Source organism: Euprymna scolopes, chromosome 45 (assembly GCF_053919585.1).
Source record: "Euprymna scolopes isolate OS-2025 chromosome 45, ASM5391958v1, whole genome shotgun sequence".
Classification (NCBI taxonomy): Eukaryota; Metazoa; Mollusca; class Cephalopoda; order Sepiida; family Sepiolidae; genus Euprymna; species Euprymna scolopes.
Genome location: NC_136526.1, coordinates 13,875,396 through 13,890,004, shown reverse-complemented (window position 1 = coordinate 13,890,004; position 14,609 = coordinate 13,875,396). Strand labels below are relative to the sequence as shown.

At 35.1% G+C, this 14,609-nt stretch overlaps 1 protein-coding gene across 50 annotated transcripts in view; it reads left to right on the top strand.

Moving 5' to 3' along the window:
- Positions 1-14,609, top strand: part of LOC145269265 (kinesin-like protein unc-104) — a 649,720-nt gene that overhangs the window by 251,418 nt on the left and 383,693 nt on the right. For all 50 annotated transcript variants that reach the window (XM_080124920.1, XM_080124904.1, XM_080124897.1 and 47 more), the window contains 2 exons: positions 454-633; positions 1,927-1,992. In XM_080124920.1, coding sequence (XP_079981046.1) covers positions 454-633; positions 1,927-1,992 — 246 coding nt within the window. The remainder of the gene's footprint in view (positions 1-453; positions 634-1,926; positions 1,993-14,609) is intronic.

The following is a 14,609-nucleotide window of genomic DNA, read 5'->3' as shown; positions in this document are numbered from 1 at the left end:
GTGACGTCATGCCATTGTTTTACTCTTGTTTTGTCTACAGAGTTTGACCTCTGTCCTCTACTTGTCATCCATCTTTCATTCAACCAACCCTGAGAATGGTTTGGTTCTGTTTTACAAATCTAAGTCACCCTGACCTGCACTGAGGGTAACTCTTGTCAAAATTCACACAAGCTAACTTTATTGCTACTTGCTGGAATAGGGTCTATATATAATAAAATACATTCCTTAACTGGTGTCTAGAAAAGAAATGTATTTCTTATAATATTTGATTGAATAATATGTTATTAGTTTTAGAAGCAACTTTTATTTTACATCTAATGTTGCAATTATTGTTTTATTATATTTTGGAAACAAATGAACGGTATAGTTAACACAAGCAAAAGAAAAATTATTGTTTTTATGTCTTAATCTGATGCATTTATTTGTAATAATTTTTGTTTTTTGTGTTTGCAGCCAAATGATAGCGAATTTGCATCACAAACCAAAGTCTATGAAGACATTGGTCTGGAAATGTTGAACCATGCCTTTGACGGCTATAATGTATGCATTTTTGCATACGGACAAACCGGTGCGGGAAAGAGTTACACAATGATGGGCAAAAATGAAGAAAGTCAGCGCGGAATCATTCCACTGGTATGTAATAATAATTTACCATTCTTTTTCTCTCTGATAGTCTCTCTGGGTACACACACTGGCCTCTTGGCTTCTGTCTCCCTTACCTCGGCCTCTCGGTTTCTGTCTCCCTTACCTCGGCCTCTCGGCTTCTGTCTTCCTTACCTCGGCCTCTCAGCTTCTGTCTCCCTTACCTCGGCCTCTCAGCTTCTGTCTCCCTTACCTCGGCTTCTGTCTCCCTTACCTCGGCTTCTGTCTCCCTTATCTCGGCCTCTCGGTTTCTGTCTCCCTTACCTCGGCCTCTCGGCTTCTGTCTTCCTTACCTCGGCCTCTCGGCTTCTGTCTTCCTTACCTCGGCTTCTGTCTCCCTTATCTCGGCCTCTCGGTTTCTGTCTCCCTTACCTCGGCTTCTCGGCTTCTGTCTTCCTTACCTCGGCCTCTCGGCTTCTGTCTTCCTTACCTCGGCCTCTCGGCTTCTGTCTTCCTTACTTCGGCCTCTCGGCTTCTGTCTTCCTTACCTCGGCCTCTCGGCTTCTGTCTCCCTTACCTCGGCTTCTGTCTCCCTTACCTCGGCTTCTGTCTCCCTTACCTCGGCTTGTCTCCCTTATCTCGGCCTCTCGGCTTCTGTCTCCCTTATCTCGGCCTCTCGGCTTCTGTCTCCCTTATCTCGGCCTCTCGGCTTCTGTCTCCCTTATCTCGGCCTCTCGGCTTCTGTCTCCGTTACCTCGGCCTCTCGGCTTCTGTCTCCGTTACCTCGGCCTCTCGGCTTCTGTCTCCCTCGGCCTCTCGGCTTCTGTCTCCATTACCTCGGCCTCTCGGCTTCTGTCTCTCTTACCTCGGCTTCTGTCTCCCTTATCTTGGCTTCTGTCTCCCTTATCTTGGCTTCTGTCTCCCTTATCTTGGCTTCTGTCTCCCTTATCTTGGCTTCTGTCTCCCTTACCTCGGCTTCTGTCTCCCTTACCTCGGCCTCTCGGCTTCTGTCTCCCTTACCTCGGCCTCTCGGCTTCTGTCTCCCTTACCTCGGCTTCTGTCTCCCTTACCTCGGCCTCTCGGCTTCTGTCTCCCTTACCTCGGCCTCTCGGCTTCTGTCTCCCTTACCTCGGCTTCTGTCTCCCTTACCTCGGCCTCTCAGCTTTTCTTATCTCAGCCTTTCTCAATCTCTAACTATCTTTATCAGCCCCTTTCTCTGTCTCCCCTTAACTCAGAATATGAAGAAGCAGGTCATTTTCTGCACAAAAGTACCAAATAATTTCCTAATTCCTGAATCTCATTCGTATTTCACCTTTTTATCGGTCTTGTCTCTTTCTTTTCCAGCTTTGTCAGGATTTATTTGATCGAATTAAAGACAACAAAAGCGAAGACCAGTTGTATTCAGTAGAGGTAAGTCACTTTTTCTTTTATATTTTATTTTCAGTTTTCAATTAACAGCATTGTTACGGCAAGCATGGGCCTTTATCCAGGCTCTCCACAGTCTTACTCGGGCTCTCAGCAGTCTGGCTCTGACCCGGGCTCTTTGCAGTCTGGCCCATGCTCTCTGCAGTCCTGCCCATGCTCTCTGCAGTCCTGCCCATGCGCTCTGCAGTCCCGCCCATGCTCTCTGCAGTCCCGCCCATGCTCTCTGCAGTCCCGCCCGAACTCTCTGCAGTCCGGCCCATGCTCTCTGCAGTCCCACCATGCTCTCTGCAGTCCCGCCCGAACTCTCCGCAGTCCTGCCCATGCTCTCTGCAGTCCCGCCCGAACTCTCTGTAGTCCTGCCCATGCTTTCTGTAGTCCTGCCCATGCTCTCTGCAGTCCGGCCCATGCTCTCTGCAGTCCGGCCCATGCTCTCTGCAGTCCGGCCCATGCTCTCTGCAGTCTCGACCGGGCTCTCAAGAGTTTCACTGGGGCTTTTCAAGTTAGGTATGAATAAGTTTTAGTCTGAAGATTAGCTTTTACTTTTTCTTATTAAATAACAATTATGTACTATTATTTAGTTATGATTAAACAAATCCTTTTTAATTTTGCTTAAATAAAAAATATACATTCATAGTGTCATTATTGATTTCTAATGCTGACAATATTTTTAGTTACAAAAGCCAAATTTGACTAATAAAGTAAATAAATTATGTGTAAAAGTCACATCAGTGATGGCATGTTGTTAATTTTGTACTTTTATTATCTAATATATAAAGTAAAGTCAATCTCCCAATTTGTGTCATCAATAGTTTTTTTCCTACGGTATCAATATTTTGTTCTCGTGGGTTAGTTTTTGTTTTTTTATGGATTGTTGCAGCATGTTGATAAGAGCAATACAATGTAATTTTCTTTAAATCCTTCCAGAAAATGCTTTAACTATATTGGAATTATTTTCATATAAATGACATTTTAAAACAAGGGATGTCATAGTATAGTCCACTAAATTGAACATAGTATAGTTTTATTTTCAGAAATAAAAGTGATAGTATAGTTTTATTTTCAGAAATAAAAGTGATAGTATAGTTTTATTTTCAGAAATAAATTTGATAGGATAGTTTTATTTTCAGAAATAAATTTGATAGGATAGTTTTATTTTCAGAAATAAATTTGATAGGATAGTTTTATTTTCAGAAATAAATCTGATAGGATAGTTTTATTTTCAGAAATAAAAGTGATAGTGTAGTTATTTTTATTTCAGAAATTAAAGTGATAGTATATTTTCATTTTCAAGAAATAGAGGCAATAGTATAATTTCGTTTTCAGAAATAGAAGTAATAGTATATTTTAATTTTCAAGAAATTAGTGATAGTATATTTTCATTTTCAGGAAATAGGTAATAGCATTAGTTTATTTTCAAGAAATAAAAGTTATAGTATAATTTAATTTTTAAGAAAAAGTGATAGTATAATTTAATTTTTAAGAAAAAGTGATAGTATAATTTAATTTTTAAGAAATAAAAGTGATAGTATAATTTAATTTTTAAGAAATAAAAGCAATAGTATAATTTAATTTACAAGAAATAAAAGTAATAGTATAATTTAATTTTTAAGAAATAAAAGTGATAGTATAATTTTGTTTTTAAGAAATAAGTGATAGTATAATTTCATTTTCAAGAAATAAAAGTGATAGTATAATTTCGTTTTCAAGAAATAAAAGTGATAGTATAATCTTGTTTTCAAGAAATAAAAGTGATAGTATAATTTTGTTTTCAAGAAATAAAAGTGATAGTATAATTTTGTTTTCAAGAAATAAAAGTGATAGTATAATTTTGTTTTCAAGAAATAAAAGTGATAGTATAATTTTGTTTTCAAGAAAGAAAAGTGATAGTATAATTTTGTTTTCAAGAAATAGAAGTAATAGTATAAGTTTCAGTTTCAGACACATATGTGTAATCCCTTTCAATAACAAATACAAATGTTTACAGTTTCTTATGTATGTATTAAACCGATTCACTTTTGGCTTCGTACAAAGTTAATATTTATATAGTTTTATGACTAGTTGTGCAGCTTTTGTAAACTAATTTGAAAGCTTGAATGCATTAGCTGTTGAATATCTGATCCGTCATCAACATTCAACAAACTGTTGTTGAACATGGATTTGAGCTGAGTGTTTCATGTTGATCTCTAATTTAATGAGCGGATCAAAGTTGTCCACTTTGTTAGACAAACCAATTAAAAACGTGTTTAGCAGCTAATACTGGCGTCTTATCATTTCCCTCTGTTATTTGCCACAGTTATTTGGCCTTCCTCTTACTCTCTCCTCTATTTTCTTTTTTAATTCATTTCTTCTCATAGGAGAGAAGTGTCCTCCTATCCATGCATGGAAATCATAGTATAGAATGACCCTCACAAAAATGCGACCTGTAGAATCATTAATAAAGTTATGTAAATCCTTTCTGCAAGCCAAACATATTTGGTACAATTAAACTTCAATCGATGACTGACTTGTTCACTAAGTTCCACTCATGAATGTGAAACAATCTTAGTTTCATTGACATTCAATTATACATGGGGCACATTTTGTGGTTGTCTCATGAGGTGCAACCCTGATTCGGCTACACACTCACTAGATCTTAAACCCCAGAGATATATTTATATTTAATTTTAGGTATTTAAATTTTATGATTTGAAAAGGTTAATCTTCAAATATAGAAAATTTTTATTGTTTGAAAACAAAGAATACAATTGAATAAATCTATTTCTTTAACCCATGAGTTTTTGATGCTTGTTCATCTCCTCAGAGGAAAAATATTAGCAAATGATTTTATTGGTTTGCACCTTATTTGCTAAAAGAAATAAACATAGAAAATTAAGGTTATTGAAGTTTTATTTAAAAAAACATTTAAAATACATAGAATAAGGAAGATAGACATTGAGGCAGAAAAAGGATTTTGTAATTTAAATCCAGAATGTTAAATCATTAAATGGAAAATCCTGGCAGTAAGGAGGTAAAAAACCCAACATGTCTTGTAATCCTTCCAAGGTGCTAAGGTAACAATCACATGCAACCATGCTTCCTTCGTTTCAACGCTGGTTGAATAAGAAATCCGGCAAATATTTGTTTATATATATCCGGTAAAAAAATTTTTTAAATAAAATATTACATCTAATATTTTCCAAGCCCGAAAATCACTGGATTTGCATACCAATAGATATTTTTCATTTCATGTATATTGTTGCAATATTTTGGATTTGTAATGGGGTATGATCCCACACAGTCGGACGATTCTATTTATAAACGACGCTGCTAGGAACTGACGAATCGAATTAATTCACGTTCTGCTACCAATCAATCAGAAACCAGAATTGCTTCATAAATATTAAACCTTTTCTGGAGCAATTTCACATGTGCCCCCCCCCCTCCCCCGTCTCGACACGGTAAGAATATTTTGCTCTGTGGAACTGTCTACTGCAAACAAGTCACCTCTCAAAACTTGTTTAGAACAACGAACCATCAGAAACTGTTCTGTCTACTGCAAACCAGTCACCTCTCCAGACTTGTTTAAAACAACGAACCATCTGAAACTTTTATGAAACTAAACATGGCTTACACTTATATATATATATATATATATATATATATATATATATATATATGTATATATATACATACACATACACACTTCCGAATAAATTTATCCCACAATCAGCTGGTATGGAAACCTATGATTATAAGATTTACAAAAATATTACTGGTTGTAATATTCTATGTATTATCCCGTCTAATAGGAATTGCTCAATATTTTTTTAATTTCATTGAATCAATATAATTTGATATATATATACATACAGGGTGTCCTAAAAGAAGCTGAATTGATCAAATATAAGATAGAACAATAGAAGCATCAAATTAGCGAAAAAAATTTCAGAGAATCTAGATTAACTCTACTAAAGTCATCAGGAGTCGTTACACCATCAAGAAGTCGATATTTATTGTAGAGTGGTACTTTCAGTTCAATTTAAGTTTCAAATCCGTCAGCTTCTTTTGGGACACCCTGTATGTATGTATGTATATATATATATATATATATATATATATATATAATAAACGTGTTAATTACGCTCGAACCGCATTCCTTACAGTTCAAATCTCTCTTGGACCCCCACACATTTTAGTCCCATCACAAAGGAACAAACAAACAAAAATAAATAAAATCCAACTCTGCTTTAGTTTTTCTGTTTTAGAAAAAGGCATTTGTTACTTTTCAAACAATGCCTTTTTTTTTTTTTTTTTTTTTACTGCTCATTTCGTTTGCCATGGGATTAACAAAACCCTGTCGTCTCGACACCAGCTTAAAAGTCTCTCGCCACTACCATGGAGCCACACATCCATCTCACCCAACACGTTTTTCTTTTTTTCTTGACCACATGCAGTCTTTTCCCTCCTTTTCCTGTGACGTAAGCTTGCACACACCTGCTCATTTGCATACATGCTTTGATGGCTGCTGCTGCAAATATTTTTGCTAGCCGTCTATACTTCGACTGCTGCAACGGTTGACGTTGTTGTTTTGAAAAAAGAAAAGTCAAAAGAATTTATAAAATGGTGATCAACGTTTCGTTTTATTATCCTGAAGATGTCCCCTGCAATAGGGACGAAACGTTGATCACCATTTTATACATCCTTTCGGTTTTTCTTTTTTCAAAACAACATATATATATTTAATTCGACCGTGTTTGGATTTTACCATTCTTGGAATTTTTACCCTACACCGGACTATCCATTCATGTGAAATCTTTTTATCATTTTTTCTTTTACCTCCTATTCCCCTTACCTCACCCCTTTTTTTTTAACCAAGTAAGATCTGTGACTTACTTGTAGTTTCATTAAATACTTTTACATGCAAAATCCGATCCCGCATTTTGCTATTTCCTGCCCTCTGATGAGAAGGAGAGTATTTCTTCGAAACTCCACGGATTAAGGACTATCCACTTATACTTCCTTTTTTAAATTAAATATGTTTTTAACTCTTTTTCAAGATGTTTTTTTAACATGTTTTATTAATCATTTGTTCATATTATAAGCTCTGTTTCCTTTTCGGTTTTATTGAGAGTTTACATCTGGTTGAGATTACTTTACTTGTAAATATTAACTCTTTAATATTTACAATATTTTCAGTTTACCATTTTGATTCCCTTGGTAAACTTATTGTAATTTTTCTTTCTCTCTCTCTCTCTCTCTCTCTCTCTCTATATATATATATATATATATATATATATATATATATATATATATATATATATATATATTTATTTATTTATTTTATTTATTTTTTAGAGGGAATTAGACCTGGAGTCTAAAGAGCAGATTTTATTTTAATGTATTATTAAATAATGTATTAATACTTTTAAAAGAAAACATTTCCCTTGTACTGTAGATATATAATAAGCTCAATAGGTGTAAATATACTAGAGCTTGAAACTGGTTTTTAATTTAGAACTATATATATATATATATAGAGAGAGAGAGAAATAAAAGGGAACAAACCGTGTTATGTGTTCATCAACGTTTGTTTCCTCTGCGTTCATATTTTCTAAAAACTATATTAACGACTATATGACGTTATTAAAAAGATCTCCCTCTCCAACAACACAAGCTGCCCCCCCCCCCTTTTTCTGAATTTCTAACGTCTTTTTCCGTTTCTGAAATAGAACAGCGTCACACTTTGCACATGAAACATTTTCAAATATTTGTACTGGTGTTTTTGTTTCTTAATCTCATTCATCCAGAGGAAGTCTTGAAATAAAGACGAAACGTTTCTTCCTTTTTATTTCTCTCTCTCTCTCTCTATCTATCTATCTATATATATAAAGTAATTTATAAAATATATATGGCGATTAAGCTACACTGAATATTCGGCGTTTCATCCACTCTAGGACTCCTCAGGCTTATCTCAATATCTATACGTATACGGATAAGCCTGAGGAGTCCTAGAGTGGATAAACGCCGAATATTCAGTGTAGCTTAATCGCCATATATATTTTATAAATTACTAACTAGCTCTACCTACGTATTGAGCACTATTGAAGTAAATACTTAAAGTTTACGCATAAATCTATACTTTCGTATATTAAGTTTATGTGAGTAAATGAAGTAGTTATATATCTATATATATATATATATATATATATATATAATACTTGTTTATTGTTATATAAACATGCTCACATCCCGCTGCTACAAATAGCCACTTGTTTCAATCAAACAACAGATATCATCAGGCAGCGACTTGACTATTCAAAAGTTTTGAGCATGTTTATATAACAATAAACAAGTATTATCAGCTCTTTTTATTGAGCACTATCTAACAACCTCGTTGAATTCATTAGTCCATTACTTTTGAATATAAAAAAACCCCGAGTATATATATATATATATATATATTCTCCTTTGTGAGAAAATAACGATACAGTTGATGAAGAACAAAGCCACAGCACACAACGTTTGGGGGTTGGCAAATTGTCGAGTGGGGTAGAACGCTTTGTCACATGAGTATTTTCAGTGTAGACAAAACTTTCAGTGACAAAACATAAAGAGTACCAAAAAAAAAAAAAACAGGACTTACATGAATCCCATGTGAATTATTTTGGCGTCTGGCACCCAAGGTTTTCTCCCAGTAGCTTTACTACGATCACAAATACAGATCATAGCATAGTAATAATTAAAAAAAAAAAAAATGTTTCGTTGTCATCATCGTATTAAGTTTGACATCCGTTTTACATTCTGGCATGCATTGGACGTCTTTAAGAAACTTGCATCGGAACGAACCTCTCTCTTTAAAACAGTTTTTTTTTTTTTTCAGCTGTGGTAGGAAGACGAGCCTAGCATAGTAATAATAAAAAAACACTTGGGAGTCGGGATTTATTTTATCGTGTAGCTCACTATTTATCAAAGTCAGATATCATTAGATAGATGCTAAAACAATTCAATGATGATGATCAACAGTGATGAAACTTGGGTAGGGCGTAGTTATTTAAGACGACTCAAGAAGAACTTATTTACATTGGACTTGAAAACTACCATATTATAGTCAGCCGGGAAGCAGCCTCACAGTATCTTGTTCCACAGACGGGCAGTTCTAGCAAAGATACTCTGCTTGTGGAATTTTTGTTTAGTTTTAGGCACAGAGACTGCTTGAAATTGCTGACAGTTGTTGCAGCTAGCTAGACAAGTATTTGTTACAAACGTTTTACCGGGGAGAGGGGGGGGGGCATGGATTGGAGCTCAGTCGAGCACCTACCATAAAAGTAATCATAGAAGAGAGATAGACTCGTAACGTCTTGTCTGTGAGAAAGATCGAGTAGGGGGGGGTGAAAAAGTCCTCGCCCACTAGATTGCGAAGACGGTTTTGTACCCTGTCAAGGCAGGAAAATGTAGTTTTAGCAGCTTCTCTCCAGATGTGGCAAGAGTGTTCCATCTTAGTATGGATTTGACTTTTGTAGAGGTAGAGTATTGTGTCAGAAGTGAGACATTATTTTTCTTTTTTCTTTATTTTCTTTTTTCTTTATTTTCTTTTTTCTTTCTTTCCTTTTTTCTTTCTTTTCTTTTTTCTTTCCTTTTTTTTTTTCCTTTTTTTTAACTTTTTGTAATTTTTGAAATGATGATTCGTTATGCTGATCATTCAGGCTACTATTCTCATCTTAATTGTTATTTTCACAATATTTCGGCTTATGTAAGCTCTGACAATCTTTTTCGAACGTGTGAATCTTCTAGTTAAACCCAGGAACATATACAGGGTTTAGTTTGAAATTCCATATAGATTTCAGAGTTCGACACGATGCATTTGAATAAGGTCGAAGGTTAGATCGGCCAAAACTATCAAAATATGACCCCCCCCCCCAACAGCATGTGAGTAACCTTGCTCAAGTTGATTTGTAAATCTGAAAAACTTACCTTTCTTTGCTGTTCAAATAACAAATCAGCTTCTTCTTTCTCTTTATGATACTGTTCCTCTAATGCCAACAACCTGCGGAGACAAAAACACAGTTTTGTTAGTATTTTTTTTTTTTACTCACATTCACTCCTAACAAAGCATATCGCCACTTGGACATAAGGGCCAACTATTTGGTATGCCTAGGAAAGATTAACAAGATGTTTGTTTACATTACATTTAAACTTCTGCACATCAGTACAGCCAGGGAAACAGATAGTAGGAAGGGAATTCAAAAGTCTAACCGTTTGAGGGAAAAAACTATTAGAGTAGAAAGCTTTCTGGCATTTAGGAACCTCAACAGTGAAGGGGTGAGATTTTGTTGCTAAGCGTGTTTTTCGGAGATACATATCCCCGAAAAGCGTTGAGGGAGCACAAATGCAACAAGTTCATCAGAGCACATTCCATTAAAATATTTGCATAACAGGCACAGAGATGCAACATTGCGGTGATGGGGCAGGGGTTGGAGCTTAGTTGACTGAGTGGGATGTATTAGATTTTCTGGTGATTCTGGCTGATTAAAATTATCTTTTGTGACAGTTCCCGGATAAACAAAGTTAGCTGCAGCAGTAGATGTCTTATTATTTCACTGGGGATTAATCTGACTTGGGTTAGATATTCTGCGGAAATTCTTTCATATTGCGTGGTTTTTGAGCTTTTGTGAATCGATGCTATTGTGATGAGCAAGAAAATATATCTAGTTGTGCTGCTTGCAATCTGCTTGCTCGTTCGCTCTCTCTTTCACACTGTCTCTCTCTCTTTCTCACACTCTCTCTTTCTCTCTCTGATTGTTTTTTTTATTCCGATGGGAACTTGAATAGAACATCAGCAGCAGCCAAGGGGTTTCAGTAGCATTGGTTCACTTTTTGTTGTTGTAGTTATCTTATTGATCGCAGCATTTTATTTATTTACTAGCGGGAGGGCTGGGGTGCTTTGCCCGGGGGGTAAAATATGCTATTTTAATTTGTCCAGATTACGTATATATTATTATAGTTGTGATTTCAAAAGTTTAAAAAAAAAAAAAAAAGTATTTGGTTGCCATCAGCTAGAATCGAAACCAAAAGCAAAACTGTAGCATTAAAAACTGGTGACGTTACCACTGTACCAACGTGACACGCATATGAACTGATTAAAAATAAACTAAGATGAATGTACAAAATTTAAAATGATTTTTTTCAATTTCGACCCCATTTTGACGCCTTAGAAACTAAAGACCCATAAGCAAGTGGACATTACAATAAAACGCATTAAAAAAAAACAAAAAACATCAAAATTAAATTATTTTTCTTACCAGAATCTGGGCGCCATCAGCCATCTCTCTCACACACTCTCTTTCTCTCTCTGATTGTTTTTTTATTCCGATGGGAACTTGAATAGAACATCAGCAGCAGCCAAGGGGTTTCAGTAGCATTGGTTCACTTTTTGTTGTTGTAGTTATCTTATTGATCGCAGCATTTTATTTATTTACTAGCGGGAGGACTGGGGTGCTTTGCCCGGGGGGGGTAAAATATGCTATTTTAATTTGTCCAGATTACGTATATATTATTAAAATGTTGTGATTTCAAAAGTTAAAAAAAAAAGTATTTTGGTTGCCATCAGCTAGAATCGAAACCAAAAGCAAAACTATAACATTCAAAGCTGGTGACGTTACCACTGTACCAACGTGACACGCATATGAACTGATTAAAAATAAACTAAGGTGAATGTACAAAATGTATAACGATTTTTTTTCTTTCTCAATTTTGACCCCTAAAAAACATTTAACAGGCTAAAGATCCATAAAAGAACAATGGATAAAAAAATCTGATCATTTGAGGCCCCTAGCTCCACTCTGCGACTTTCAGTTTCGGAAGAGATAGTTTGAAAATATCCAGAGCGACCCAGTGGTAGGACCTGTTAGGGTCCCAACTATGGGTTAAATAGAAACCAACTTGAAAAAAAATGTATATTCTATTAAAAAAATTTTCTTGAAAATAACTGGATTCAGCATTAAATAACCTGAAAAGGGTTGATATGCCGTAAAACAAAACCAACCAACCAACCCACTGCAAGAACTGAAACACTAGGTTCATAAAGTGGAACCACTGAGGAGGGGGTGCTCTGACCTGTAAAAAGTGCCCGGGCAGCCCCTTCGGCATTCCTTGGTAAGGGCACCTCAGACGATTAGCAATAGACTAACTCCTTCTCAAAGAGAGAAGGTAAAGCCTGGGAGTGTGTTCCTCCTAGAATTGCACAGGAACAGCATCACATTGCAATCAACAGAGGACCAGATCATTATAGGATTCGTCTAATCTCTGTTGTTTTTGGGGTCCGAGAAAGAAGAAAGTTATTAAGGAGAGTGGAAATTTGACGTTAGGTTTACTTTCAGCGTTTTCATAACTCTCGCTACCTTTTTTTTTTTTGTTCTTTAGTTTTCCCATTCCATGAGCGATGTCTCTAAGTTGTATGATTCTCTGTATTGTCTCTCGGGTGTTCAGTGTATGTATAATGTTCATATGTGTGATCGTCTATGTAATGTTTGTGCATGCATATATATAAGTTGCTCTGTTATCGTCTAGTATAATATATATATATATATATATATATATATATATATATATATATATATTCAGTTAGTATTGTTGTAATGTTCTCTTTTATTGAGCAGCCAGCTGTATAAAGACATTTACACATAAACAAGGTGTCCAAAAAATGACTGAAAGGTTTTGAACTTAAATTCTTTATTTTTGATGATATCTTTCTGTAATTTTAATGCAATCTGACTAAGACATTGGGAAATGTTAAAAATATGCAAAATTCAAACAATTTTTATTCATGAAAAATTAATGTCTTTTAAATGTTGCCCATTTTCAGCTTCGCATATCTCCGCTCATTCAAAAACATTATTCATGACAGATTGCAGAATCTCTGGATTGCGATTTAAACCCGTTATTTCATTCCTGATGTTTTCCTTCAATTTTTGCAGGGTTTGGGGGTTTGAAGTTTCGAGGTCCGCCAGCTCGCAGAATGAAATAAGGGGGTTAAATCGCAATCTAGAGATTCTGCAATCTGTCATGAATGTTTCGGAAAGAGCACAAATATGCGAAACTGAAAATGGGCGACATTTACAAGACACTCTTCGATAACTTTTTGGACACACATTAATACCTGCCATCTGTGGCTTGAATAGAATTTGTCTTAGGATGATAATAAAAAATTAAAAAAAAAAAAAAAAGAAAGCAGCATTTAAAAGACATTGGTTTTCATAGATAAAGATTGTTTGAATCTTGCATATTTTTTTTTTTTAATTTCCCAATGTTTTAGTCAGATTGTATTAAAACTACAGAAAGATATCAAAAATAAAGAATCTATTTAAGTTCCAAACCCATCAGTGACTTTTTGGACACCCTGTACACTTACATGTATTAATGCTGTTCATTTACTACATGGCAATACTTAACATACGATGCGGCACATACCTTCTTTCTCTCTGTTGGTCTGTAATTGAAGGTTTATTCCCTTAAAAGTCGAAGTTATATTTTCATATATCTTTTATTTCATGAATTGTTATCTACTGGAGTCTGCAACTATTACTTGTATTTTACATTTTGCACCTGTTAGTTTCCCAGCATCAGAAGACCAAATCTCTTCTGAGCCAAATGCTCCCCCGTTATCTAGCTCTGTGGTTATCTCTCTCGATCTGACATGAACTAGTCTGTTGTCCCTCTTCTAACTTACGTGTATATATCAAGACTATTTCTTTGTTACTATGTCATTTTCAGCAACCTTATCACAAAGAATCAGTCACCTGATCTTTTTGTCACGTATTAACATTGTTGCTTTGATACTAATTCTTAATGGCTATTGATTCTAAAATTCTTGACACATATTTACTTGACATTCCATCATCCCAAAATTCCAAACTCTGTCGAAATAGCTTGTTTCCAACATTTTTCCTCTATTGCATTTTTCACATTCAAACATCTCGATTTTGATAACAATCTTGTTCCTTAGCCTTTTTGTTTAGGAGCAAAGTGTAGTATTTGTTCTGATACTACATTTCATCTTTTCTGTCCACACTCAGTGGAGGAGATATCCTTCTAGATTGAGGCAATTTTTATTTTTGTCCAGATTGACATTTTGGGGAGCTGGATTTTCTCCACATTAAAAACCGATCTTGTGTCTAACTCTGCCCTCGTGGAGGAGCAAGTAAATAGACAATAACCTTGAGGTAATCTGGCGATGCCCAGCAGTGCCAATGAATTTCAATATATAACAATCGTAAAGTTCCTTTTGATGCCGGAATATTTCCTACTCAGATAGTTTCTTTCTTTGGACAGTTGACCTTTGTAGTTTCTTCCTGTTTCCTCTACCATACGTCAAATTTAAATATAATGTGAACAAACATTTCACTGCTCAACTCCCCATCTAAGTTGCCTCTCTGGTGCTACCAAATTAGGCTATCTGAAGATATAGGCACCAAACATTGCTGTTATAATTTTTTTCTTTTCCTTTAAAACCTCAATCATGTTTTGCAAAAAAAAAAAAAAAAAAAAAAGTAACAATTTTCCTCTAGTCTAGAAACAGTCAAACCATATACTATGAAAATAATATTTGAAGATGTAAAGAACTTGAA